The sequence below is a fragment of the Saccopteryx leptura genome, chromosome 9, assembly GCF_036850995.1.
Source record: "Saccopteryx leptura isolate mSacLep1 chromosome 9, mSacLep1_pri_phased_curated, whole genome shotgun sequence".
Taxonomy (NCBI): domain Eukaryota; kingdom Metazoa; phylum Chordata; class Mammalia; order Chiroptera; family Emballonuridae; genus Saccopteryx; species Saccopteryx leptura.
This window is the reverse complement of record NC_089511.1, coordinates 64,073,864-64,101,758: the sequence shown is the minus strand read 5'-3', so window position 1 is coordinate 64,101,758 and position 27,895 is coordinate 64,073,864. Positions and strand designations below refer to the sequence as shown.

Genomic DNA, 27,895 nt, shown 5'->3' with positions numbered 1-27,895 from the left:
TTCAAGCTGGCATGCCTGCACTCACGCCAGACCAGCACTCCGGCTGGCCAACTCGCACGCCAGATGGCGGCCTGGGGGTTCAAACTGGGCCCCCAGTGTCCCAGGTCGACGTTCAATCCACTGTGCCACAACTGGTCAGGCACATCTCATGAGCTTTTAAAATTAAATGAAGTTTTGAGGAAAGATTTTATTTTTCTTACTTAGCTAAAATCTTCAGGAACAGAGATCCTTTCACAGTGTGATGGCAGTCTGGCTGACATCTGATTATTAGAGCTGTGGCTGGTAAAGCACTATATTCCTAAAATTACATAATGAAAAGAGGATATATATATCTGAACATTCCAAAGGTAGATCCTGGAATCATGTAAAAGCAGAGATTTCTTTGCATAAATAATGTAACCTTTAGCTGAAAAGGAAAAAGACCTGGCATATCTCATATTATTAGAAAACATTCTATATTTAAATTAAAAAATTTAGGTAGTTTAAAATTTACTGTGAAATTAACACTGCTTGCCTAACCCCTTATTATTTTGTCAAAACTTTTTTCTACTTTTCTCCCTATTTTAGTGATTTCAAGTGTTTATCTGATTAAACTTGTTCAAGGGACCATCTCTTAGCCATTTTAGTTCTATTTTGTTTATATTTTTATTTCTGCTTTTTTATTGCTTTATTCAGCCTATTTTCATTACAAATTCCTTTAATTTCAATATTTTTCTTGTTTTATGAGTTGAATGCTTAATTTTTTCCTTGCTTTTTTAAAATAAAGGCTTATAAAGCTAATATACTCAAGAATATAAACTAATATGCATTGTTGCCACTTAATTTTTTAATTCATCAAGTACTGTATACCATTTTTGTATCTTCTCTTGTATTCAAGAGAAAATCTGTCCCTTTTTGAACTGATTGAGAATCTTCTTCAAAGTATTGAGCTTACGGTTTCTGAAAAGAGAGCGGAGGCAGAACGCTGGCTGCCTGTTAACACAGCTCTCCCGGCAGGGCGGGTGGTGGCAACTGAGTTTTTTGGATGCTGTAACTTTTATGATTTTTAAGCTGTTCCATCACTAGGGATTAGGGTGAAGGTGGCTAGGCCTCCCTCCAATTTATTACTTAACATTTCCTTTAATGGAAACAACGGTTTCTGTCCCTGTTTTTAAAAATCTATTTCCATTGGCACTACAGTTGGTAAAAATTTTCCTAGATATAAGCAAATGCCTGACTTTGCTTCGTAAGTTTAAACATTACCGTGAGAATTTTTCCTTTGTGTTAGTTTTCCAAAATATTTGCATTGGAAGCTAGAAAAGGACAAGGCAGCTGTGGTTGGTCAGCTACATATTGGCATGAAAATTGTGGGAATGCTTCCAATTTACTTCATAAAGATAAAGTGGTACTATAATTCACATACTAAACTTTTAGAAGAAACTGTGTTAGGCATTCTTTTAAAACTCCCCAATTATATAAACTTATTCAAATTTAACACTTGTTTTCATGAACACTTCCTGAGATGTTCTTGAAGAAATGTGTTTAGAATACATAAGGTAAGGCCTTGGCTGGTTTGGCTCAGTGGTAGAGCATTGGCCAGGCACGTGGATGTCCCTGGTTTGATTCCCAGTCAGGGCACACAGGAGAAGCGACCATCTTTTTCTTCCACCTTCTCTCTCTTTCTCTCTTCGCCTCCTGCAGCCATGGTTGATTGGAGCGAGTTGGCCCCAGGTGCTAAGGATGGTTCCGAGGAGCCTCCACCTCAGGCGCTAAAAATAGCTCAGTTGTGAGCAATGGTCCCAGATGGGCAGACCATCAGTCCCAGACAGGGGTTGCTGGTGGAACCCAGTTGGGGCACATGCAGGAGTCTGTCTCTCTATCTCCCCTCCTCTTACTTGAAAAAGTAGGAAAAAAAGAAAAGAAAACATAAGGAAGTCCTGGCTCAATGGCTCAACTGGTTTGAGCATCATCCAAAACACAGAGGTTGCAAGTTCGATCCCCAGTCAGAGCACATGCAGGAACAGATCAATGTTCCTATCTCTCTCTCTCCATGCCTCTCTTGATAAAATCAATCAAAAAATGTTAAAAAAGAAAACATAACATAGGGTATATGTCACTTGATAATAATAACAAATTATTTCAGCAGCAAAATTACATACTGATATGTATTACATATAAAATAAGTAAATTTGACACATCAAAAATTAAGTTTACAAATACTTATCACCTACTTTAAGTAAATATAAGTAGATTTACTTCATTAAAGAATAATCAACTGTCCCATTAAAGAAAAACAAACTGTCTCAAGTGATTTTATTTAACAGTTCCAAGTGAAAATTGTGATTTTATCAAAACCTGATTTACAATTATAACTCAAGACAAGATACACATGTATTCACTGTATGTCAGTGAACATCAATTTTTAAAATTATTGTCAAAGATTGAAAAATGATCTATATTACCATTAAACCTATCTCTCATGTGAACACATTTTCAAAACCAATGTTAATGATAAACTAAGTCTTAATTAATATCACAGTATAATTCAACCATAGTAATCCACTAACAAGGTCAATTTAGATATCTGGGTAAAATGGTAGACTAAATATACACATTTAATTGCATCCTTACCACAAATCGCATTTAAACAACAGTAAAGTGATTTTTTAAAAAGACCCAAATTCTGAAGAACACAGAAAAGAAGAGAGCATCTAATTTTTGGAGACAGGAAGGAAGTGGATTACTCAATAACCGATATAGGAGGCCTGAGAAAACGGAATTATTAGTCAATAGTTGGAAAAACTGAGAAGCAACTCAACTTTCATTGCAAAGCTCTGAAAAGGCTCAAGAATTGGCACAATTCTTGGCAAAAAGGACAAAAGTTATAGAGCATGGCTGTCAGTCTGTTTAACGAGTGGGTAGGCCTTACGTGCCCTCCCACTTTAGCTGTCTGGTGGTGCCCATGTTTTCCCTGGCAGAGCCCTGAGGCTTATTCTGTGGAAAGACTGAATCAGAGGTTCTATGGATTTGCCTATCTCTGGCACAGTTTAGAGTAGGGTTATCAGGGAATAAGTAAATGTTACAGGGATTAAATTGAATACTGAGCGACTCTCCTGGGCAAACAACTGTGTTAGGCTTGCTCACTTGCACTTTGCATGATTAGGGTATGAGCACATGGCAGAGATGTGTCTGTGGCCTACATAAGGCTACAGGCACTTTTCCTCTGGGCACAGCTTGCTTGGTTGCTACTGCAAGGGGCCATTTTTGGTTTGCCTGCTGCCATGAGAAGTGATTTTCCCCTCCCTGTTTACTCATCTGCCAATTCAAGAATCTAATAAACAGGAATGACCCAATGCTTTCTGGCTCTGCAGTTCCTCTACTGTCTACCCAAATCCAGTGTGAACCTTTCTGGCCTTGGCCACTGGCATTACATCTGGCACTGTGAGCAGGTTTCGGATCAGACTGGTATAAAGCCACCAGCACCCTGGCCATTCTTGAGCATATGGTTCCTTGTGGCTATCCTGTTGGGGACTGGTGGCTGGGTGTTTTTTACAGCTCTGTAGAAAGAAATAAAAAAGGCTCTGCGAGTGGCTGCGCGAGGTCAAAATCTCCAGGAAGAGCTGCAGGCTGAGCAACAATAGCACGTGCTAACACAGTCACTGGAGAAAGAGCTGCAAATTCAAGAACTCCAGTTCAGGCTACAGGCTGAGAACAAATGACAGCTTGAACTGGAATGATTTCTGGAGAAATAGGCTGACAGCTTTTGGGACCTTCAGTTTGAAATGCAGGCTGAACATCGATGGCTCCTGGAATTGAAATGGTTGCTTGAGGAGGAATTGTGGGTTTGAGAGATCCAGTTTGCACTAGAAACCAAATGCTGGCAGCAGTTGTTAAGAGACACAACTGTGGGTTCAAAAGCTACAGTTTCAGCTTCAGTCCAAGAGCAGGCAGCCACAAGAGCCAAAGCCATCGCTGAAGCCAAAGCTGCATTTGTGCTGGTGAAGTGACTCTGTTGGCGGTAGCAGGCATTTCTGACTCCTCCTCTGAGGATGAGGAGGAGGTTTGGGCTGAAACTGACATCAGCAGACTCAAAGCCCAGCCGGTGGTCACCAGAAGGTAAAAACTCAGCAGCCAAAAGTGCCTCAGGGGCAGGCACAGCCCCTTCCACAAGTAGTTGAGCACTCTGTGGTCTGGCCTACACCCAGACAGAGTTGATGGAGTTGGGTCACAATTCAGGTAGAAACCCATTGAACCCCTGGCAGCTTGGTTGATGTGGCTGTGGGACGTAAAGGTAAATGGCATCATGCTCTCCGGAACAGAGATGGAGAAATTAGCTGCCATTACTATGCACTCCTCTTTTTTTTTTTTTCATTTTTCTGAAGCTGGAAACGGGGAGAGACAGTCAGACAGACTCCCGCATGCGCCCGACCGGGATCCACCCGGCACGCCCACCATGGGGCGACGCTCTGCCCACCAGGGGGCGATGCTCTGCCCATCCTGGGCATCGCCATATTGCGACCAGAGCCACTCTAGCGCCTGGGGCAGAGGCCACAGAGCCATCCCCAGCGCCCGGGCCATCTTTGCTCCAATGGAGCCTTGGCTGCGGGAGGGGAAGAGAGAGACAGAGAGGAAAGTGCGGCGGAGGGGTGGAGAAGCAAATGGGCGCTTCTCCTGTGTGCCCTGGCCGGGAATCGAACCCGGGTCCTCCGCACGCTAGGCCGACGCTCTACCGCTGAGCTAACCGGCCAGGGCTGCACTCCTCTTTGAGGCAGCATCTTCAGAACTGCCATGACAACCCAGGAAACAACATTCTATTAGAATGGGTGATGACTGCCATTTGTACATTCTGGCAAAATGCTGAAGGTGCCAGGGGCAGTGAGTCTGTGGCAGTCATATATTGAGCTGTAATACATCTTCTGGGAACTAGCTATGAAGAATGCTACTTTCAACCTGAGGTCCCATGGGCCAGATGAGGAAGTATTTACAGCAGGAATGAGGGACCTTACTCTCTGTAGTGCCTTGTCAACCCTTTTGGGGTCACTAGTGGCATTCTTGAACCTCTATGTGGGGCAGTCTATTAACACTCTTACACAGATGGTGGCAGATCTGGGGGAGGTGGAGGCAGCACAAAATCATAGAGCTGGAAGGGTGTGCTATCCACGCCAACTAACAAGAGAAATGGGCCTGTAAAGGTTACCTTAACATAGATGAGGGCAGATAGGGAGTAATTAAATGGCAGGTCTAATAGAGTCCTGTTAGAGCTTTGGTGGCAGCTTAAGCCAGAACAGACGTTCCAGCCACTGAAAAAGCAGAAATTGTGGCCCCAGAAGCTGCTGAGAAAATGGCTAGTGTTCATGCTGCACACCTGCAAGAGTATAGCAGCTAAGATAAATGTCAGGGTGCACATGCCTTGAATGTATTTTACCCCACCAGGCCTTGTGAACTTGGACCTCTGATGGGTTTGGGTGGGGCTTGTGGCAATGGACAGAGTGCTTATGGAAAGGTGCTGAAGTCCATTTATCAAAAAGCTGTTTGGCTAGTTACCTGTAATGGACCTTCACCTTGAGTGATTAGCACAGACAGCTGGGCTACCTATCATGGACTGATCATTGAGCAGTGTAATGGACTCTTGAAGCAAGGACTGCAATAAGAGGAAGGTACTGCCTCCTTTGCTGGTGGGCACGCTGCTTGTGGACAGTATCAAAGACCCTGGTTGGGGGGGGCAGCACCTGCGGAGGTCCTTCTGCACTGCGCAGCTGCTCCCGTCCAGGTGCAGAGACACATACAAAGTCACTTTCTTCAATGACTTGGCCCTGGACTGTACAGTGCCCACCTAGGATGGGTGGTCTTGTTGGCACTGTGGTGTAGGGGGCAGAGGTGGCCTCCAGTTAACTCCCTGGGCAGCCAGCACCTGGCTACCTAAGATAGAAGTGTATTATTTCTTGAGTGCTCAGGGAGACATCACCATGAAGGGCACCTTTGTAATTATTGTCATTTTGGTAAAGCTTGTGCCGTTGCTGTAGTCCCTGTTTATGTAATGTACCTCACTCTGCACAGGGACCATCTCAGAAGAAAGGAGTGGAGTGTTGGGAAAACAGCTGTGTTAGGCTTGCCTGCTTGCACTTTGCATGATTACTGCGTAAACACGTGGCAGAGACACGTGTTTATTGCCTACATAAGGCCATAGGTACTTTCCCTCAGGGCAGGAATCGCTTGCCCACCACTGTGAGGGGCTGTTTTGCTGTTAGTTAGCCTGCTGCTGTGAGAAGCAGTTTTCCCCTGCCTGTGTGCTCCCCTGCCATTGGTACAATTTAGTAAATGGAAATGACCCTATGCTTTCTGGCTCCACACTTCCTCTACCATTCGCCCAACTTCAACATGAACCTGCCTGGCCTCGGCCACCGGTATTATAGAATCTAACCCTTATTCTCCCACCAGAATGCAGCAACCAATTACCTTTCAGAATGGAAGTCTTCTCTGAAGCATATGACTGGCACAAGAGAAAATAATTACATATACACACAGACACACACATATGCACATACACATTGATCATTATCCAAGGAAATGGTTGTTATAAATTGAATTGTGTTTCCCCTGATTCATATGTTGAAGCCCTAACTCCCAAGGTGACTGTATTTGGAGGTAGGGGCTTTAAGGAGGTGGTTAAAATTAAGTGAGATCATAAGGCTGAAGCTATAATTCCAGGGAACTGGCATCCTTATAAGAAGAAGAAGAAATACCAGAGATCTCTCTCCTCATGAATGCCGAGAAAGGCCATGTGAGGATATAGAGAGAAGATGCTTGTCTATAAGGAACAAAGAGACCTCATCAAAAATCAACCCTGATCTGGGACTTCCAGCCTACAGAACTGTGAGAAAATATATTTGGGTTGTTCAAGCTACTGAGAGCATGGTGTTTTATGGCCATGCAAGCAGACTAATAAAAAGTTCTAACCCCCAGCACCTCAGAATATGATCTCCTTTGGTCATAGGGACATTGAAGATGTAATTAGTTAAGATGTGGTCATATTGGGGTTTGGTGAGCCCTTAATCTAATGACTGGTGTTCTTAAAAGAAGAACAGATAAGACTCAGAGGAACGTGACTGGTGGCTCAGTGGATAGAGTGTCGGCCCAGTGTATGGACATCTCAGGTTCGATTTCCAGTCAGGGCACATAGGAGAAGTGACCATCTGCTTCTCTCCTTCTCCCTCTCCCCATCTCAAACTAGCGCCTTGACTGATTCGAGCATAGTGCTGAGGATAGTTTGAGGGAGTGCATCAGCCTCAGGCACTAAAAATAGCTTGGTACTGGAGCATTGGCCCCAGATGGGGTTGCTGGGTGGATCCTGGTTGGGGAGCATGTTGGATTCTGCCTCACTATATTCCCTCTTCTCACCTTAAAAAAAAAAGAAAAGAAAAGAAGAAAGGACTTGCCATGGCCAGTTGGCTCAGTGATTGAGCATGGACTGGCCTGGCATGTGGATGTCCCAGGTTCAATTCCTGGTCAGGTCACATAGTAAAAGCATCCATCTGCTTCTCCACCCCTTCCTCTCTCGCCTCTCTCTCTCTCTCTCTCTCTCTCTTTCTCTCTTCCCCTCCTGCAGCCATGGCTTGATTGGAGCAAGTTGACCCTAGGCGCTGAGGATGGATCCATGGCCTCCACCTCAGGTGCGAAGAAGAGTTTGACTGTTGAGCAATGGAACAACACCCCAGACTGAATAGTGATCCAACACAAGTTACACTGTGATGACATACGAACAGGGAAAGATGCATGTAGATAGTGTAGTGTTATACTGGATAACTACTCAATTATTTTTAATAGAATTAAGTCAACTGATGATGTCCATTTGAAAAATTGAGAAATAGCAACAGTATAAGCATGTTAATTAGATATAAAAATATATAAACTAAAGTATTCAGATAAAAGAGTTGAAAGTATATAGTTGCCTCTACAGATAAGGGGAATATAGGGAACTGTTGTTTTCCATAACAAGCTTTGAGAAATGGTTTGATTTTAATACCATAAATATAATCTTGATAAAAATAAAAACTAAATTAAAAAAACATCAGATTGGGACCTGGCCAGTTGGCTCAGTGGTAGAGCATTGACCCAGCATGTAGAAGTCCTGGGTTCAATTACCAGTCAGGGCACACAGTAGAGATGACTATCTGCTTCTCCTCCCCTCCCCACTTTCTCTCTCTCTTCTCCTCCAGCAGCCATGGCTTGATTGATTTGAGCACAACAGCCATGGGCACTGAGTATGGCTCTGTTGAGCCTCTGCCTCAGGCACTAAAATATATAGCTGGGTTGCAAGTGGCCCCAGATGAGGGTGGCTGGGTGGATCCTGTTCGGGGTGCCTGCAGGATTCTGTCTCTCTATCTCCCTTCCTCTCACTTAAATTAAAAGTACATCAGATTGGAAAATAAACAGATAAGTGTATGACCTGAAAAAACTAATTTTAAAAAAATGTTAAAATCCCACCTTAATCAATGGGTTAATCTTTATAGTTCCTATATTATTAAACCCTTGAACCAAATGAAAAATTTAAATCCAAAATATAAAAAGATTCCTGGGAAACACTTCTTGACAACAAAGAAAAGTTCTTCAGTGTATTTTCACCCCTTCCATCTCCACCTTAAGACTAATAAGCAACTTCAAATTTTACAATTGACAAGAACCAGTATGTGGTATGTTGATTCATGTTCATATCACTGAAATACTCAAGTCAAAAATTAGGTCACTTTTTAAACCCAAGTCAACAAGGTTTTAGAGGCCTTTCTAGACCTTTAAAAGAGTAATCTACCAGAGTTCTCCCTGTTCTTTCTTCTTGCTCACAGTAAATCTCAGGACCAAATGTCTGATTTTGATTTTTATGTGCTGTTAGACAATCTTTTCATTGCCACTTGCTTCACAATTCTTAGAATAAAAACACTGGTTTCCTAGAAAAGGTGCAGCAATTACATACCACTTGGAACTAAATACTCTATTTTCAAGTCATAAGATGGTATAAGCTTGAAAAAAATTTGCAAAACCATACTAATTCTTCAGTAAGTTTACATTTCAATTACTGCAAGATTCAAAGACTAAGTAGGCCGTATCAGCCACACTATACAGGAAATTAGAGCCTAGGAAAGCTCTCTTTTAAAAACAGGCAAAGGAAAAAAGGAAGGCTGCCAAAATACACAGCACTTCCCATGTATTTTGATTTGAACACAGCATCTGTTTTATCAGGTGCAATCTACTATTTGGAGGCTTACAGGGAATGGTCGTAGTTAGAGTGGAAAGAAGTAAATTAATAAAAAAATATTTGCCTTCTAAAAATAATTTTAAAGTAGTTATCAGTGAAATTTAAAAAGTGGGCTTTGGGATAAACCAGATTGGGCTGTATGCTCCTTAATCCAGCAGACTCAAAGCTGAGAAACTAGACCAGGCCACTTTAGAAATGTACATGCTCTTGTAAACACAATTTAGTATTTGAAATAGATTTAAAAGTCAAGTCTTCTTCTTTTTTCTTATTTATTCATTCATTCAAAAAATACCGAGTACCTTGCCATATACCATGTACTGTTCTAGGTATGGGAATAGAGCAATTAACAAAACAACAAACTCTAAAGTGGAGAAGACAAACAAAACCAAATAAATAATCCACTGCTCACAAAAAGTAGGGGAAGAGGGAACGTGCAGCTACTCCAGCACTTTCAGCCTTTTGTACAGCGCATTTTCACCACTGAAATAAAAGTTGGTTTTGCATCTCATTTGCATACTCTTACAACTTTCTTTGACTTGTCATTTGCTTTTCTGATGTTCTTGTTTAATAAAAAAAATCAAATGCTTCCTTTTATCGCTTCATATTCATTTTGAAATATCCCTTAATTTTTGTGAGCAGTATATAATAGCAGAGAGTATAAGCTATCAAAAATAACAAAGAGCCTGGCTACGTGGTAGCAGCACAGTGGATAAAGCATTGGCTTGGGATGCCGAGGAACTTGAGCATGGGATCATAGACATGACCCCATGGTCTCTGGCTTGAGTCCAAAGCTTGCTAACTTGAGCCCAAGGTCACTGGCTTGAGCAAGGGGTCACTGGCTCAGCTGGAGCCCCCTAGTCAAAGCACATATGAGAAAGCAATCAATGAACAACTGAAGATGCTGCATCTACGAGTTGATGCTTCTCATCTCTTCCTTCCTGTCTGTCTGTCCCTTTCTCTCTCTCTCTCTCGCTAAATATATATATTATATATATATAAAACAAGGAAATTTGAAGAAGGTTAATTTTACTAAAGAACTGTAAGACAAAGCAAATTTGGATGGGATTAGCACACAGGAAAACTTTATGACAACAGTTTTGATAAAAATTATTATAATCAAAGGTTAAATTAAATAAGTTTAGGTGAAACTCAACAAGAAAATAATATTCAAAATTTTTGTCAGAAGTAAATTTAGGTTGGAAATACTTAAAGAATTGTCAAGACTTTACAGAACTTTCAAAAATTTCTAATTTCATTTTCAACTATTTTGATCACAGTTGATTTAGATGCATATGGGTCCTGCTCTAGAACTGGTTAAGCTGCCTCACTGCCCTCCTTGGAAAATATCCATATAGTTGTGGTTCCTGAAGCTACTTTGGAATTAATCAGAAACACATTCACTGGCTGATTGTGAAAGCTATTTCAGCTTTTTTTCTTAAGCCTGGATCCTCACCTATTTACCTTTTTTTTTAATTGAATTTACTGGGGTGATATTGGTTAACATAATTGTACAGGTTTCAGGTACCCAATTCTGCAACCCAAGTCAAATCTTCGCCCATCACCATTTATCCCCTTTATACCTTCCTCCACTTCCTACCCCCCAGCAATCACCACCCTGTTGGTCCATGTCCCTGAGTTCTTTCCTCTTTTTTCCTTTCTTGCTCTATCCCTCCCTCTCCCCACCAATGGCCCCCTCTGTCACTGCTCCACAGCTGTCAGTCTGCTCTCTCTGTATGAATCTGTTTCTATTTTGCTTGTTAGTTCATTAGATTCCACATTTGAGTGAAATCATATAGTATTTGTCTTTCTCTGACTGACTTATCATAATTGTCTCCAGGTCCATCCATGCTGCTGCAAAAGCTCACCTACTTTTCTAAAGGTGGCATGATAGAAGAGAAAGCATAAAATATTAGAAACAGAAGATTCTATTCCTTATTTAATGATCCACGTGACCCTCAACAAGTTAATTCACTCCTCTGAGCCTATAATATTGGAATATTTTCCCCACCTACTTTATAGAGTTGTAGTGAGGACCTGTGAGACACTGTTGTATGCAAAGTAGTGTCCCCTCCCTCAATGAGGTCCACGTCCTACCCTGAAATGTGTGAATGTTAGGTTATACGGTAAAGGAGAAATCAGGTTGCTGATGGAATTCAGATTGCTAATCAAGTGACCTTGAAATAGGAAGAGGATCCTGGCTTACTCAAGTGAGCCCACTGTAATCTCGAGGGTCCTTAAAAGTAGGAGGAGGAGGTGAAGAGAGAACCAGAGAGATACAGTGTGAGAAAGACTCAGTCCAACATTTCTCACTTTGAAGGTGGACGACTAGAGTCATAATCCAAGGACTGTGAGCAGCCTGTATAAGCTAGAAAAGGTAAGTCAACATTTCCCATTAGAATTTCCTGAAGGAATACGGCCCTATGGATCCATTTCAGATTTCTGACCTATAGGACTGTAAGAAAATCAAGTTGTGTTAATTTAAGCCAGGAAGTGGTAATTTGTTAAGAAGCAACTGGAAACAATAACATACAAAAGTGTTTTGAAATTGGCAGGGAACTATGTAAAGGTAAGATGTTATTCTAATATGACATCGCAGCTTAGTCTTTCTAGCAGCCTTGATGCAATACAACTTGGTCACCAGGAAGTCTTCAGGGTTGTATTATACTTCTTTGTTAAAGGTATATGCCATGCCTTTCCTGTTTCAATCAGTACCTGATTTAACTCTAATTTTATTTGTAAAGGAGCATTGATTACCATGTAATTATCAAACCAATTCCAACCACCTGCCTTTCTACTTCCCTAGTTTATCTTCAATTATGGGGAAGGGGGGGGAGGGAGAGGGAGACAGAGAGGGGAGGGGAGGGAGGAGGAGGAATGGGACAGGCAACAACTCATTGTTCTACTTAGTTGTGCACCCACTGATTGGTTCTCATATATGCCCTGACCAGAGCTTGAGCCAGTGCCCTTGGGAGCTGGATGCTACCCACAGGATCGAAACAGTAAGCTCTGCCTTCTGGGAGGATGCTCTATCCACTGCGACACAAGCCATGGTTTCTTATTGTTATTTTCTTACATTGTATTAGGGGATGATATTTGTACGCCTGCTGATAATACCCTCATATTATTTGAGCTTCTCATCTACACTTCATTTTCAATTTGTACTTAACTTTTTTCTCCAACAAAATCACACAGATTTGTGAAGAAAGACAGGAGAATACCCTAAGCACAGACATACATTTACACAAAGACACACACGCAAAGCCACACCACTTATTTCATATCCTGGGTTTATAATACTTTATGGGTGAAATGGACCCAAAATTGAGAAACATATCACCCTGTACTTCACTTGTACAGATAATTAGATTCAGAAAAATATCTTGTTTAATAACGGTACCACAAACATTCCAAATAAGAAGGAATATACTGGCAAGTACACTTATTAAGTACTAGCCAGTAGGAGTGTAATACCATCTTAATTCATATTTTCATGGTGTTTAGAAATTAAGAACTCTATCTTTTAATAGAAAACTTCAATTAGATTAAAATATTACACAGCAGGGAAAAGTGTCATTTATAAATTAGTGCAAGACTGTGAGGTATTACTTTAAATTAAAAAATAAAATTGATAGTACCATGGGGAGGGGGTGGCAGGGAGAGAAGTAAAGAGGAACAAATATACAGTGACGGAAAAGGATTTGACTTTGGGTGATGAGCACACAACAAAATCAACCGTTCAAATGCTATAGACATATTCGCCTGTAACCTATGTGCTCTTAGTGATCAATGTCACCCTATTAAACTAAATTTTAAATAAAAAATAAAAATTGATAATAATTTCATATCTACTGAATCCAGTAATAAAAATGTATGGGTTGTATTTCATGTTTTGGGTTCTCATGTCATTTTAATAGTGATTAGTTTTTCATTTTATTTTACAAAATATTAGTCTATGACTTATTGGAAATTAAAAACAAAAATCAAAACTGGTCCTTTACCACAGGTAGCTTGAGATGTCCTGTTAACGAAATCCTGTTTCTAAAACGAATGTATGCCAGTACTATCAAACAATACTTAAAGCATTTCCTATAACATATATTAAAATATGTCTCTTCAAAAACATTTGTAGCCCTGGCTGGTTGGCTCAGCAGATAAAGTTTCAGCCTAGCATACAGACATCCAGGTTCAATTCCTGGTCAAGGCACACACGAAACGTAAGTATCTGCTTTCTTCCCCACCGTCTCCCTCTTCTTTCTCTCTTCCCCCTCTCAAAGCCAGTGGCTTAACTGGTTCAAGCATCAGCCCTGGGCACTGAGGACAGCTTGGTTGATTCGAGCATTGGACCCAGATGGGGGCTGCTAGGGTGGATCCTGAGCAGGGCGCAGGTGGGGGAGTCTACCTCTCTATCTCCCCTCCTCTCACTTAAAAAAGTTTATATAATTACTTTAAATTACTAGGACTTAACGTGGTTCCATCTCTTAAGACTTCTTCACCAGTCCTAGATTTATGAGCTATATAATAAAAGGACAGAAAAATTTCAGAGCTCAACTAAGCAATTTCTCTTCCTATACTAGATATAGTCTACCATTCTGATTGATTTGTATATATTCCACTTCAAAGATTAGTTTTATATAGAGGAGAAAAAACAACTATAAAAGTTTAATGAAATGGATTAGTTATAAAAGTTTCATATCCACCCTGAACAAATAGAATAAAGAATCACCATTTGATTGCTGACCATGTGATCAGTTGGATGACCAGGCTACCTGTACTAAGAACCATGGATATATGGCCTCAAAAACTGAAAACAGGTACTCACATCTTTGTACATGAATGTTTATAGTAACACTATTCATAATAGTCAAAAGGTATAAATAATCCAAATGTCTACCAATAAATGAACTGAGAAACAATGTTGTATATACATACAGTGGGATACTATTCAGCCACAAAAGGAATGAAATACTGATAAAAGCACGCTACTATGTGGATGGATTTTGAAAACAGGCTAAGTGAAAGAAGCCTGACATAAAAGGTCCCATATGATTCCATTAATATGAAATATCCAGAATAGTTAAACCCATACAAACAAAAAGCAGACTGGTGATTGCAATGTCAGTAGTGATAAAGGATCTGCATATTTAAATCAATTAGAAAGTGACAGAACACCTATGAAAGAAGGAAACGGCTTTGGGGCTGAAGAGATATATTCTCAGGGTACCTATAAATTTATAAGACTAAAAAAAAGACAATCCCTAACCTCTTATTATACTGGACTTTACGGACTACATGAGTAAGAGATATCCAATTACTCATCTGGAAATCATACTTATTTAAATGGTACATTGTTTTCAACACTCCACTTTGGAATTTTATTAAAAATTAGTTTAAAAAAAGACTAACGTCAGTACTTTGCATTTATATCACATTTTTTAACCCAAAAGATTATACCAGCTTCCAAAATGAGTTTTCTAGTCTTGTTTATAATGGGTACATTAAACTAAAATAATTACTCATAAAACTATACTTACATATTCCTTCACGTTTTTTGTTTTCACAGCTTTGTATGAATAATATGCAGGATACAGCATTCCAAACACCAGCCTAAAAGTAAAAAGTATGAGAAGACTAATCAAATAATGCTTTTAATAGCTCATGAAGAGATCACCTAACAAAAGTAGAAAGTACATGGGAAACACATGACAGTGTAAAACTTGTATGAAGGTAAATTTGTGTACAACTAAATCACTCAGAACAGCAAAAGGAAAATACCCTGTTTTTCTTACAAAAAAATAATTTCAATATTCCAGATACAGTTTCATGAAAAGTATTTAAAAAAACTTGCCATTTAAAACATTTTTTTCTCATTACAAAAAAATATTCTGTGGTTCCTTGAATAACATTTGGAAAATGTAGAAAACTGCAAAAAAAAAAAAAATTAAAAATCATGCTAACCCTACTAGTCAGAGATAACCACACACAAAACTTTATTGTTTGCAAAATCCTACTTCTATCCACGTGTAGTATACCTTAAATATAACATGCACACACACCATCTGTGACAATGAAAAAGTGGTCCTTCATTTCTAATTACAGTGACAGTGTTGGGAAACAATACATGATATATTTATTATAATACACATTCAAATAATTCTATTTAAATATTTATAAAATGACTAAATCACAAATAGGACTTATTTTAATGCCATCTGTTAAGATTATTTCACCAAATCCCAGATCCAAGAGTTGTGTACATATATACATATAATGAAAGAACAGATGCAGAAATGGCATAACACAGACTATATATGGTTTACAAGTGCAGTTTCACATAATACATCATGGAATTTTTTTGTCCTCAAGTATTATTCTACTGTATTATTCTTAACATCATCATTATATTTTACATTGTTTATTTAAACAATCCCATATTTATCAGTGTTTGTTTAATCTCTAGGTTTTGACTATTGTATATAATACTGTGAAAAACATTTCTGTGGATATTGATTATTCACTTCCTGGTTGTGATGTTGCTTCAAAGAATACACACATTTTTACCTATTACTAAAATCCCCTCCAGAGAGGCAGTTCCACTTTATATTCCTCTACATTGTCAATCATGGGTATCATTACTTAAAAAAACGTTTACCAGCTAAATAAAAAAATAAATCTCATAGATGTTTTTAGTGTGCATTTCTGAGCACCAGTAAGTATGAATTTCTTTCAAGTGTTAACTGGCCTTTTTGATACCTGAGTGTGAGCTATTTTGTCTACTTGTCTTTTTTTCTTCTGTTTTTTAAAAAGAATCTTTTATTTTCAAATAGTTTCAAATTTTATAGAAAAGTTGAAAAGATAGCATAGTCCTCATATACTCTGCAACAAGTTTCCCCTATTATTAACATCTAGCATTAGTATTATAAACTAATATTAATTTTTATTAACAAAAGTCCATACTTTATTCAGACTTTAGTTTTCACCTAGTATTATTTTTTCTGTCCCAAGATCTCACCCAGAATTGCATATTAAATTGTTTCTTGCCTCCTTAGCTCCTCTTGACTGTAAGTTTCTTAAGACAATTTATAAATTTTTTATTTATTCATTTTTTAGAGAAAGAGAGAAATATTAATGTGTTGTTTCATTTATCCATGCATTCACTTGTTGATTCTTGTATGTGCTCTGTCCAGGGATTGTGCCCTGCCTGACCAGGGGCTGGGGGTGGGGGCGGCGACCGCACCCACTGTGGTGTATTGGGTTGGTGCTCTAATGCTGAGCTCCCAGCCAGGGCTAGCCTTTGACAGTTTAAAGAAGTACTGGTCAAGTTAACTGTAGGAGGCCCCTGTACTGGAATTTGTCTCAGGTTGAAAGCAGCCTCATACTTAGTTCCCAGAGAACCTGCTGTAGCTCAGTATACGACTGCCATTGACTCACTGCCTCCAGCAACTCTTCAGCATTCATTCTGCCAGACCATTCGAATGTCAGCCATCACCAACTCTAACAGGGAATGTGTAATGCTGGTGGTCGAAGCCAGGCAGGTTCACATTCAATTTGAGCTGACAGTAGAGGAACTGTGGAGCCGGAAAGCATTGGGCCATTACTGACTTATTGGCGACTCATAGCACAGTTGAGCAAATAAGCAAAGGAAAACCACTTTTCACAGTGGAGGGCAAAGGATCAGGAAAACTGCCCCTCACAGTGGCAGCTGAGGGAATCAGGTACCACACCTTGCAGTGGCAGGAGAGCGATCTGGGAGAATCACCACCAAGGGAAAGCACCCACAGCTTTTCATAGGCATACATATGTGGCTTTCTGCCATGAGCTCATACACTAATCATGCTAAATGCTTGCAGCTGGGAAACCAGTGAGTAAGCCTAACATAGCTGTTTTCCCTATGGTTTCCTGGGTTGTCATGGCAGTTCTCAAGATGTTGCCTCAGGGAGAAGTGCATGGTAATAGCAGTTAATTCTCCATCTCTGTTCCGGAGAGCATGATGCCATCCACCTGTATGTCTCACAACTGCAACAACTACGCTGCCAGGGACTTGATGTGTTTCTGCCTGAATTTCACCCCTAACTCCATCAACTCTTTCTGGGTTGTAGGGCCGGACCACAGAGTGCTCAACTACTTGTGCAGGGGGCTGTGCCTGCCCCTGAGGCTCTTTTGGCTATTGTGTTTTTACCTTCTGGGTGACCACCTGCCAATGGCAGTTTCAGCCGAACCTCTTCCTTCTCAGAAGAGGAGATGGAAATGCCTGCTACCACGGACTCAAAGCTACTCCACCAGCACGAATGCAGCTCTTTCTTCAGCGACCATTTTGGCTCTTGTGGCTGCTGGCTCTCGACCTGAAGCTGAAACTGGAGCTCTTGAACCTGTAGTTGTTTCTCTAACAACTGCCAGTGCCAGCAATCAGCTTCTAGGGCAAACTGAAACTCTTGAACCCCCAATTCCTTCTCTAGAGACCATTCCAGTTCCAGGCATTGTTGGTGTTCAACCTGCATTTCACACTGAAGCTCTTGCAAGCAGTTGGCCCCCTTCTGCAGCAACTGTTGCAGTTCAAGCCATTGTTGGTTCTCAGTCTCAAGCTCACACTGGAGATCTTAGACTCAGGTGGCCTCTTGCACAGAGCTTTCAGTTTCTGCTCACTAGGTTATAAAAAACATTCAGCTCATGGTCCCCAACAGGGTAACCATAGGGAACTACAAGCTCAAGAATAGTCACTCCTCTATTGCACCCTTCACAGATGTTGGTGGCTCCACACCAGTCTGAACTGAATCCTACCCACTATGCCAGATATAATGCCTGTGGCTGATGCCAGGCAGGTTCACAATGGATTCATGCAGATAGAGGAATTATGGAGCTGGAAAGCATTGGGCCATTCCATTTAATAGGTTCTTCCAACAACAGATGAGCAAACAGGCAGGGGAAAACCACTTCTCACGGCAGCAGGCAAATGAACAACAAAACAGCCCCTCACAGTGGTAGGCAAGCGATCCACTAAATGCCACACCCTGAATGAAAGCACTTGTAGCCTTACATAGGCTAGGCATATGTGGCTCTGCCATATGCTCACACACTAATCATGCAAAGTGCAAGCGAGCAAGCCTATCACAGCTGTTTTCCCAATAATGTTTCTTGCCTGCAATGCCTTCCACCCTCATCTTTCCCTCTCTGCTTTTTTCCCTCCTTGCTTAATTCATTCACCTCCCTCCAATCCAAAAGTCCTTCATAGACTTCTAACTTACATTTTTTTGAACTTTAAAATTTGTCAGGATTAGTCATTTTGCCCATAGCATATTCTATTTTAGATCATTTTATGTATTTTTTAAAGGACATAACTGATTTCCAAAATAGGTACTTACATACAATAAGGATTTGGTTCTAGTTGACACTATGGATATAGGTGCTGTGCCTTTAATTTTTAACTTTTGTATTGAATAGAACCAGTCCAAAGAATAAACACAATATCCCTAATATCTAACTTTTGTAAGAGTAGAAAACAAAAATGTATTTCATTTGGAATATGGGGAAGATTAAATGTCTTACTGAATAGTGGGACCATTTTTAAGAACCCCCATTCTTAATATTATAACTTATTACTGCTCCATTGTGAATATTACTGAATAATTTATTACTAACATCTGTAATAACTTATAGTCTTTTTTCCTATTTATTTTCTTTAATATTGGATCCTACTGTAGATGTTTGTAATCTGGGTGGTCAGGCATAAAGCCAAAATATGAACACAGTATATAAAATAAAAGTTTATTTTAGAAGGCCACCTACAAGATAAACTTAGGGTTTATAAAGGGATTTATTTCCTACAAATAAAATGCACCTATAAATTTGAATATTGTTTCAGCTATAAAGGCAGGAAGAAATAGTTACTCATTTCCTCTTAGTCTTATTTTTGACTAATGAGGGAGAACTCTGCCAAAATACTCATAACACCCTTCCCTCCCATGAAGGTCAAGTTGCCTATATGAACACTGGCTATATCGAAAAACGTATACTACTTAAAAAAGAAAATAAAATTTAAGGGAATGTAGTACTGGAAATGGTCCTTGTATCATTTTTCATAAATGGAAAATACCTGAATTAGCTATTTTATAGACATATGTTCAGATACAATGCATGCTTCACCAAAACTGTTTAAGAGAATAATAAATAACATACTTAAAGGCAAATCTCAGAAGTCACTACTAAGAGCACTCTCAATATTAGAATGTCATTTAATCATAAGTTATCATAATTTCACAAAAAATTGATTTTAGCTTCTTTTTGTAATTAAGAACCTAAAAACAGCTTTTACAATAGAATTTTTAGATGTAGAAAGTATAAAAAAGTCAATATAAATAACTAGTAATTCCATTACTGAATGAACCATCTTTCTTTTTTGATAAAGGTTACTCCACACATATTTATGTATTAATTACAATTTTTATTGAACTTTTTGCAAGAGTGACATAATCTCTCAAATGCTTTAAAACCTTTAAAAAAGCATTAATAGTTTAACAACACAACTGATCAAGAGTTAATTTACATTTAAACAAGTTAAAAGCACTATATCCAAAAATTTAAACTTTTCTTTTTTATCTATTTTTGTCATTCCTTTAAGAAAAAGTATTATGAAAAATGAAAATAGGTAGAAATGAATAGTATTACTATAATAAATCCCCCTAAACCTATCACTTACTTTAAGAATTATTAAGTGTCCATTCTTAACCTTTTGGTATTATCTTTTCCAGTTTTAGAAAATGTTTCTAAAACATTATTTTAAAACATAGTTCAAAGACAGTATTTTCAAAATATAAAATTTGATAACATAATGTAAGCATAAATATTTGACGTTTTAGAGCATGTAGATTTTTATCCTGCCCTTTCATTCAATGTTATAAGTATTTTCTTGTATCTTTAAATGTTCTTTAAGAACATCATTTAACAACCAAATAGTGTAATATTCCCTTATATATATGAGTTATTCCAATAATTTCTGACATGTCTACTATTGTAATGCTATGACAAACAATCTTCCTATGATTACTAGTAATAATTTATTCACAATTTATATGAGGTAGAAAGAATGTTAAGTACTTTCCATAATAAACTGCTCACAAAAATTAGGGAATATTTCAAAATGAATATGAAGCAATTAAAAAAAGAAGCATTTGATTTTATTTTTATTAAACAGGAACATCAGAAAAGCAAATGACAAGTCAAAAAACGTTGTTCAATGATGCAAGTGAGATGCAAACTCAATTATTGCGATTGAGCAGCAAGTGACATATTTGTGGGGGTGAACAGAAGCATGTCAAACTGGACGAGAGTGCCACACCTTGACTGTTCAGTAGGGTGTATGGTCACCCAAGACTGCCAAAACACACTGACAGTGATGGGGCACGGTCATGTTCAGATTGTCCAGCAGTTCTTGTGGGATCCTCTGCCACTCTTGCTCCAGGGCAACTTCCAGCTCAAGAAGTGTTGCGGGAGGCATTTGCCAGATGTCTTCCCAGTGTATCCTAAGCATGTTCAATGGGATTCAGGTATGGAGAACACGAAGGCCAGTCCATGTGTTCGATTCCTGCCACCTGAAGCATGTTGTTGACGAGATGCACACAGTGGGGCCTTGCACTATCATCCATGAAAAGCAAGTTGTTTCCAACTGCTCCCGCACAGGGTACCACTATAGGGTGCAGGACCCCATCTCGATTATCTGACAGCAGTCAATGATCTGTTTCTGATCACGTGGGTGTCGGTATGACTACCAATGCTAATGCCAGCCCACACCATGATTCCACCACCACCAAAGGACAAGAAAGGAGTCCCTTTCTCACATGAAACATGGATTCTCCTGTGTTCCTTGTTTATGCCAGATCAGGACACAATGATTGTCAGGCTGCAGACTGAACTGTGACTTGTCAGAGAAGAGGACAGTTGACCACTCATCATGCATCCAATGACGATGCTCATCAGTCCACCTTCTACGGGTTCTTTGGTGTTCAGCAGATAACGAAATGCATACCATCGGTAGCCGGGCATGCAGTCCAATACAGTGGAGCTGATTTCATATGGTCTGGGTGCATATCCATCATCTAGTGGCAGGAAACTGTCCCTGCAGCTCTGTTGCATTCCTGCACCTGTTCCTTCTTGACAATAAGGTCAAGTAGCGGTCATCTCTTGCTGTTGTGGCAGAAGGGTGACCCTGCCCTCGTCTTCTTCGTACTGTGCCATTCTCTTGAAAGTGATTCCACAGTCTGCTAATCACGCTTTGGGATGTTCCAAGTGCTGTTGCCACTGTCGTCTGTGTTTGACCACCCTCAAGACGTCCTATGGCTCCCAGGCTTCGCATTCAGGAAAATTGTGTTGCAGGGGCATTGCAAGGGCTGGGAAATAGAAGGATGTGCACTTTCATGATCAGGGAATATGCAAATACTCCAGTACTTTCAGCCTTTTGTATAGTGCATTTTAACCAGTGATATTAAAAGTTGGTTTTGCATCTCATTTGCATAACCGAACAAGTTTCTTTGACTTGTCCTTTGCTTTTCTGATGTTCTTGTTTAATAAAAAATAATCAAATGCTTTTTTTTATTGCTTCATATTCGTTTTAAAATATCCCCTAATTTTTGTGAGCAGAGTGTATGGAATTTTATGTGTGAGATTTATTTTGGAATTTAGTACAATTAAAAGCTTAGCTTTGAGAAAATGGTGCCCTTCTATCGGATTGCCGTAAAGCTTACAGGCAAAATCCACTGTTCTATCACAGGGGTCCCCAAACTTTTTACACAGGGGGCCAGTTCACTGTCCCTCAGACTGTTGGAGAGCCAGACTATAAAAAAACTATGAACAAATCCCTATGCACACTACACATATCTTATTTTAAAGTAAAAAAACAAAATGGGAATGAATATAATATTTAAAATAGAGAACAAGTAAACTTAAGTGAACAAACTGACCAGTATTTCAATGGGAACTATGCTCCTCTCACTGACCACCAATGAAAGAGGTGCCCCTTCCGGGTGTGCGGCAGGGGGCCGGATAAATGGCCTCAGGGGGCCGCATGCGGCCCGCGGGCCATAGTTTGGGGACCCCTGTTCTATCATATCAAATATGGTGGGCCTTAAGATTGGCATATTTACCCTTGCATTTGCCAGTTTGATTATTTACTTTGATTACTATTTTTCTAGTCTTAAATCTGGTGGATTTTTTTATATTTTAACATTATACATTTGACAAAAGTTTTCTCAAATAATTTCAAAGAATATGACAAAGTATAGATAGTTAAATGTAGTAGTCATTGCAGTCAAGCACAAAATTCAGCTCTAAGGCCCCAGAGAACCAAGAAAATAATTTTTTAGTTTAGGTAGCTGTAACTAGAAACTACCAGTAGTTCCCCAACTTTGCCACACATCAAAATTACCCAGCAAGCTTCTTCTTTAATACCATTCTTTTGTTGTTATTGTTGCTCATAAATTTAACAACAGAATAAGGTATAAAATGAAAAGTAAAATTCTTCTCCTATTTTGAAACAATCTATTTCCCCATGATAAGCATGGAAACTCTTTCTTGGTTATCTTATAGTAAAATAATTTAAACAGAGAAAGGCATAATAACAAAAACAACAAAAACTCAAAACCTCATCATTTCCTAATTATTTTATTTCTAGTTATTTTACCATATATTTGCTATACTTTTAAAGTTATTCACATCTATACTATCTGTAGAAATAAATACTAGTATGCTGTGTGGATCTCTTCCCAGCTCTACATTCAGTGACATAACATTGGTAGCTTGAAATAAGCTTATTGCAGGGAGTAATTACATCATGGAAATTAGCAAATGATATGAATCAGTCCCCTTTCCTCCAGGCTGTTAAGCATTACAGGTACCAATGCCTATGTGTTTTTAGCCAAGGGAAACTACAGTATGTTTCTATCAGGAGGACAATGAAATACTATGTACTGAGGGAATTCAGAGAATTTAGTAAAATAAAGAAGGCTAGATTATGGCAACCAAGTTTATAAAGGGCTTTCAGCAAGATAAAAAAAGACAATGAGGGCAAAAGATTTCTGTCCTATAATATAGTTCAATTCTGCTTGAATATCAGATCTGTAATATTAATATAGGCTCTAATGAATTTTAAAAATATAATTTGCCCTGGCCAGTTGGCTCTCAGTGGATAGTGTCAGCCTTGCATGCGCACATCTTGAGTTTGATTCCTGGTTAGGGCACACATGAGAAGCATACATCTGCTTTTCTTCCCCTACCTCTTCCCTTTCTTCCCCTCTTGTAGCCAGTGGCTCAATTGGTTCGAGTGTCAGTCCAAGGCACTGAGGATAGCTTGGTTGATCTGAGCACATCACTTTCATGTGCTGAGGTTAGCTTGGCTGATTCGAGTGTCGGCCCTAGACAGAGGTTTGCCAGGTGGATTCTGGTTGAGACTCATGCAAGAGTCTATTTTCCCTCCTTTCAGTTAAAAAAAAATTATACATCTATCTATCTATCTAGTCAGAATCTTAAATAATAGCAATCTTAGAAATTACCTAATAACAATAGTTTTCTGACTTTTTTCTTTTATAAAAAAGTTTTCTTTATTAATTTTAGTGAAAGAGGAAGAGAGAGAGAGAGAGAGAGAGAGAGAGGAACATCAAGCTGTTCCTGTATGCTCCCTGACCAGGGATTGAACTGGCAACCTCTGTGCTTCAAGACAATGCTCCAACCAACTGAGCTATCTGGCCAGGGCAACTTTTTTCAAAGCAGTATTTTTCCTTTAGAGAAAATCTTTCTTAGGAACCTCAATGAGTGAGAGAAATGCACATTAATAAGAGACCAATGAAATTAAGTTGTCCTCAGAGAACTGAATTTCATTTATTGTAGAATCCTCTGAGAAATCCTAAGCCCTTGCAAACTACTTGAAAAGCATCCTCTATAAATGGTTAAGTAGTTCTCATTCTTACACACAGTAGTTCTGTCTGTGTATAAGAATAAATTAATGCCTGACCAGTGATGATGCAGTTGATAGAGCATGAACCTGGGATGCTAAGGTCCCAGGTTCAAAAACCCCAAAGTCCCTGGCTTCAGTACAGGCTTATCTGGCTTGAGCACAGGCTCGAGCACCAGGTTGCTAGCTTGAGTGCAAAGGTCACTGGCTTGAAGCCCAAGGTCACCGGCTCGAGCCCAAGGTCACCTGCTTGAAGCCCAAGGTCACTGGCTTGAGCAAGTAGTCATTGGCTTAGCTGGACCCCCCCCATCAAAGCACACATGAGAAGCAGTCACTGAGCTACTAAAATCATGCAACTACACGCTGATGCTTCTCGTCTCTCTCCCTTCCTGTCTCTCCCTAAAAAAAAATAATAATAAATAAAAATAGAAAAAAGAATGAATCAACTGAGAATGAGAATTTTTGGAAGTGAGGCTTGAGAATTCAAATTTCTGAATTGTGCATATTCAACAAACTAAGGTGTGACAATGTTATGCTTTGATTAAAATTGACTATGATTAAACAATACGCTGTTAGTATGGTAAACTGGTTTTACTTTAATAGGATTTTTAAAGTAATGTGAAAAATGACTATAGTTGTCTTGACTTTTACCAAACTCTAGCCTTACTTAGACATTAAAATACAGTAAGTGTAAGAGATCATAGGGAAAAGACAGGTAAACTCAAGTGACAACATTTAATAAATCTTTGAAAATGACTTTGTGTTAAGACCAAATGATTACAACTGGTGCAAGGTCCAGTGAGAACGAACGCACCTTTGTACATTCCTCCTCCATGAATCACTATGCCACTGGTTAAACAGCCATGATGCATCAAACGTCCATGCATGATCACTGTCAAAATAATATGTAACTTTTGTCTTACACAATCTCAAGAAAAAGAGATTTGTTGCTAAGAACTTCTACTCATAGAGAATTTCTATTCAGTAAAACAATTTAAGTGGCCTTAAAGAAAAATATGAAAATTGCATACAGCAGCAAAAAGTCCCACCCATGAGAAAAACCCCAAATTCTGATTTCTATAACCAATGATATAATTTTAAAATTGCCAAGGAGAGAAGAAGACAGGAATAATTACTGTGAAAGACTTTATACATGTTTTAATTATAGTCATCAGGAGCTATGAAGTTTGGAATTTTCACGTTGTCAGAGCTAAACTTCTCAATTTACTCCATGCCCTGGCTGGAGAGCTCAACTGAATGTCAGCCCAAGTGCAAAGGTGCCACCAGTTCGACTTCTGGTCAAGGTACATACAGGAACAGATCAATGTTCCTGTCTCTTGCTCTCTTTCTCCCTTCCTCTCTCTCTCTAAAATCAAGCAATCAAAAAAAAATTAGATTTAGTCCAGAGGTTCTAATACCTACTCTAGAAGGAAAGCTAAGATAAAACTAAGGGAAAAATAACAATCCATAGCAAAGCATAATGTACTTCATCATCCCTTCACTCTCTCCTCAGTCACCCTTCACTCTCCACCATGAGGGCTTACTATGTGGTAGATAGACCCAAATAAAAAAAAAGTGCTTAAAAAATGCTGAACTCAAAATAGAGTACACTATGAAACCAAGGGCTGCAAACCGTTGAAGCACTCAAGTAACAACGTATCCTATAAGCAGAGTTCCAGAAATGGCTCACATAGCTAAAAGATGATAGTCCTCCAAAACTATATAGCATTGCCCAGGTGTAATTTTTCCATTCTGATTACCACTACAAGGAAGAAACTCACAGATGAGGGATGTAGTATATAGTTCTATCTTTATAGACAATAAAGGTTTAAGGTTCAGAGAAATTAAGAATCTTATGAATTAGGCAACCAGCAAGTGTTAAAGCCAAAACATAATAAACACAGAACTTCTAATTTCAAGACCTGTGCACTTCTATGGCAAGATGGCGATGGAGCAGGCAGACGTTCCAACTCCCACCTCCCAGAACCAAAGTGAATTACAACTTAATTTTAAGAACAATCATCTTAAAAAACGAACTTTGGACTAAACTAAGAGGATTCTATAACCAAGTACCACTGAAGAAACCACACAGACTGGTAGGAAAGGTGGAGACGCGGAAAGGGCTGCTCTGTTCCCAGGAGTGAGTGGTGGCCCGGAAGGACTCTTGCGGCAGGGTGGGCTGCCTGGAGGGTTGTGGGTCCTCAGCGCTAGGACCAGAGCCTTGGTCTAGAGCCCCAGAGCATAGAAGAGGCCTACGGACAGTATTTAGCTAAGAAAAAAGCCAGGATACTATCTGCAAGAAAGAGACAGAACTCTCAGACCCAGCCTCCGTCTTAAAAGGACCATGAAGAAAAAACTCATTCATAGCCATTTACCCAGGGCTCCAGGAGCGGGAGCGCTGAGGGGACTGGAGTTGCCAGAAGAGAGTAACCTCGGAGGCACAGGGAGAGACACTTTGAGGGACAGCCTCCCTAACCCCTGGGCTGAGTCACTCCCCAAATCTAAAGTGCCCTTTTTCCTGGGGCAGCAACACCAGCAAAGGGAAGAAATAACTCCGCCATCCGGAGGCTCTCCTGCTCTAGTCAGAGTAAAGAGGAGCTTAGAAGCAGGGAGCACATCAGGGACACAGGTAGTGAGTGCTCAAGTCTGAGGTACACCAACCCCAATGCTGCTGAGTGCTTGCTGCAGGGTGGGAGGCTCCGCCGATCCGAGCGACAGGAGCAAGCCCGCCTGTGGCGGCGAAGGCTGGGGTAGCCACAACTACAACCCAAGCATGCGTGTGCGCAAGCCCACCTGCGGAGGCAGAAGCTGTAGCAGCGGGCCAGCACCAGCAGCACCAAAGCCAAACCTGCAAGGGGGCAGCAGCAGTGACGGTGGGCAGGCGGACAGACCACACACAGGGAACACAGTGGCCACACCCACTGGACTCCTGTGGGCACACCCTTCTGGGGGCTGAAGAAAAAATTAAAAATAGCAAAAAAAAAAAAGTCTGGATAGAATGACAACTGAGGTTAAGGGGCAAGCCACATCCAATACTGTACCTAATCTCTGAATTACAATTCTGAGCCTAACAAGTAGCAAGTAATAAGAGGTGGCAGAAAGCATGACTCAGGGAAACTTGAATTTTTAAACAAACTTCCCCCAAGGCCAAGAGTAGATACAAAGTAGCCTAGGAGTGCAGCTGATATTTACAACAGCACCTGGGCTGAGTGGAGACAGCCAGAAGATCTGGGTTGCCTAAAGCTCCAAAAAGGTTGATAAGGGCCAGTCATAGGCAGTGATCCCCACTGATCCACGCCAGGCTCTGGCCAGGAGGTTCAGGGTGGGCACATCCAGAGGCCAGAGATGGAGAGCATCAGTTCAAGACCTAACAACCCTTGTTAGAGTAGTATCTTAAGGAAGGGCTCCACAGAAATGACCCAGGTAAGACATAGAAAATGCTGACACAAATAGCAAAAAGAACAGTGACAGCAGACAAGTAGCCACAGTGGATTATAAACAGCAGCTGGGGCCAACCCCAAGAAGATCTAGAAACAACACAACTGGAAATTAGAGGCCGACAATACCAACCCTAGACTCAGCTAGCTACACAAACAACACAACCAAAGGAGGAATCTATACACAGACAAAATAAGAAGACAGAGAAATGCAATCCAAATGAATCAACAAGAGAAATCCCCAGAAAAAGGACTGAATGAGATGGAAATAACCAAGATATTGAATGCAGATTTTAA

The 27,895-nt window shown here is 39.9% G+C and overlaps 1 protein-coding gene across 1 annotated transcript in view; it reads right to left on the bottom strand.

Moving 5' to 3' along the window:
* Window positions 1-27,895, bottom strand: part of REEP3 (receptor accessory protein 3) — a 117,263-nt gene that overhangs the window by 50,141 nt on the left and 39,227 nt on the right. Inside the window, exon 2 of the mRNA XM_066348779.1 lies at window positions 14,761-14,833. Coding sequence (XP_066204876.1) covers window positions 14,761-14,833 — 73 coding nt within the window. The remainder of the gene's footprint in view (window positions 1-14,760; window positions 14,834-27,895) is intronic.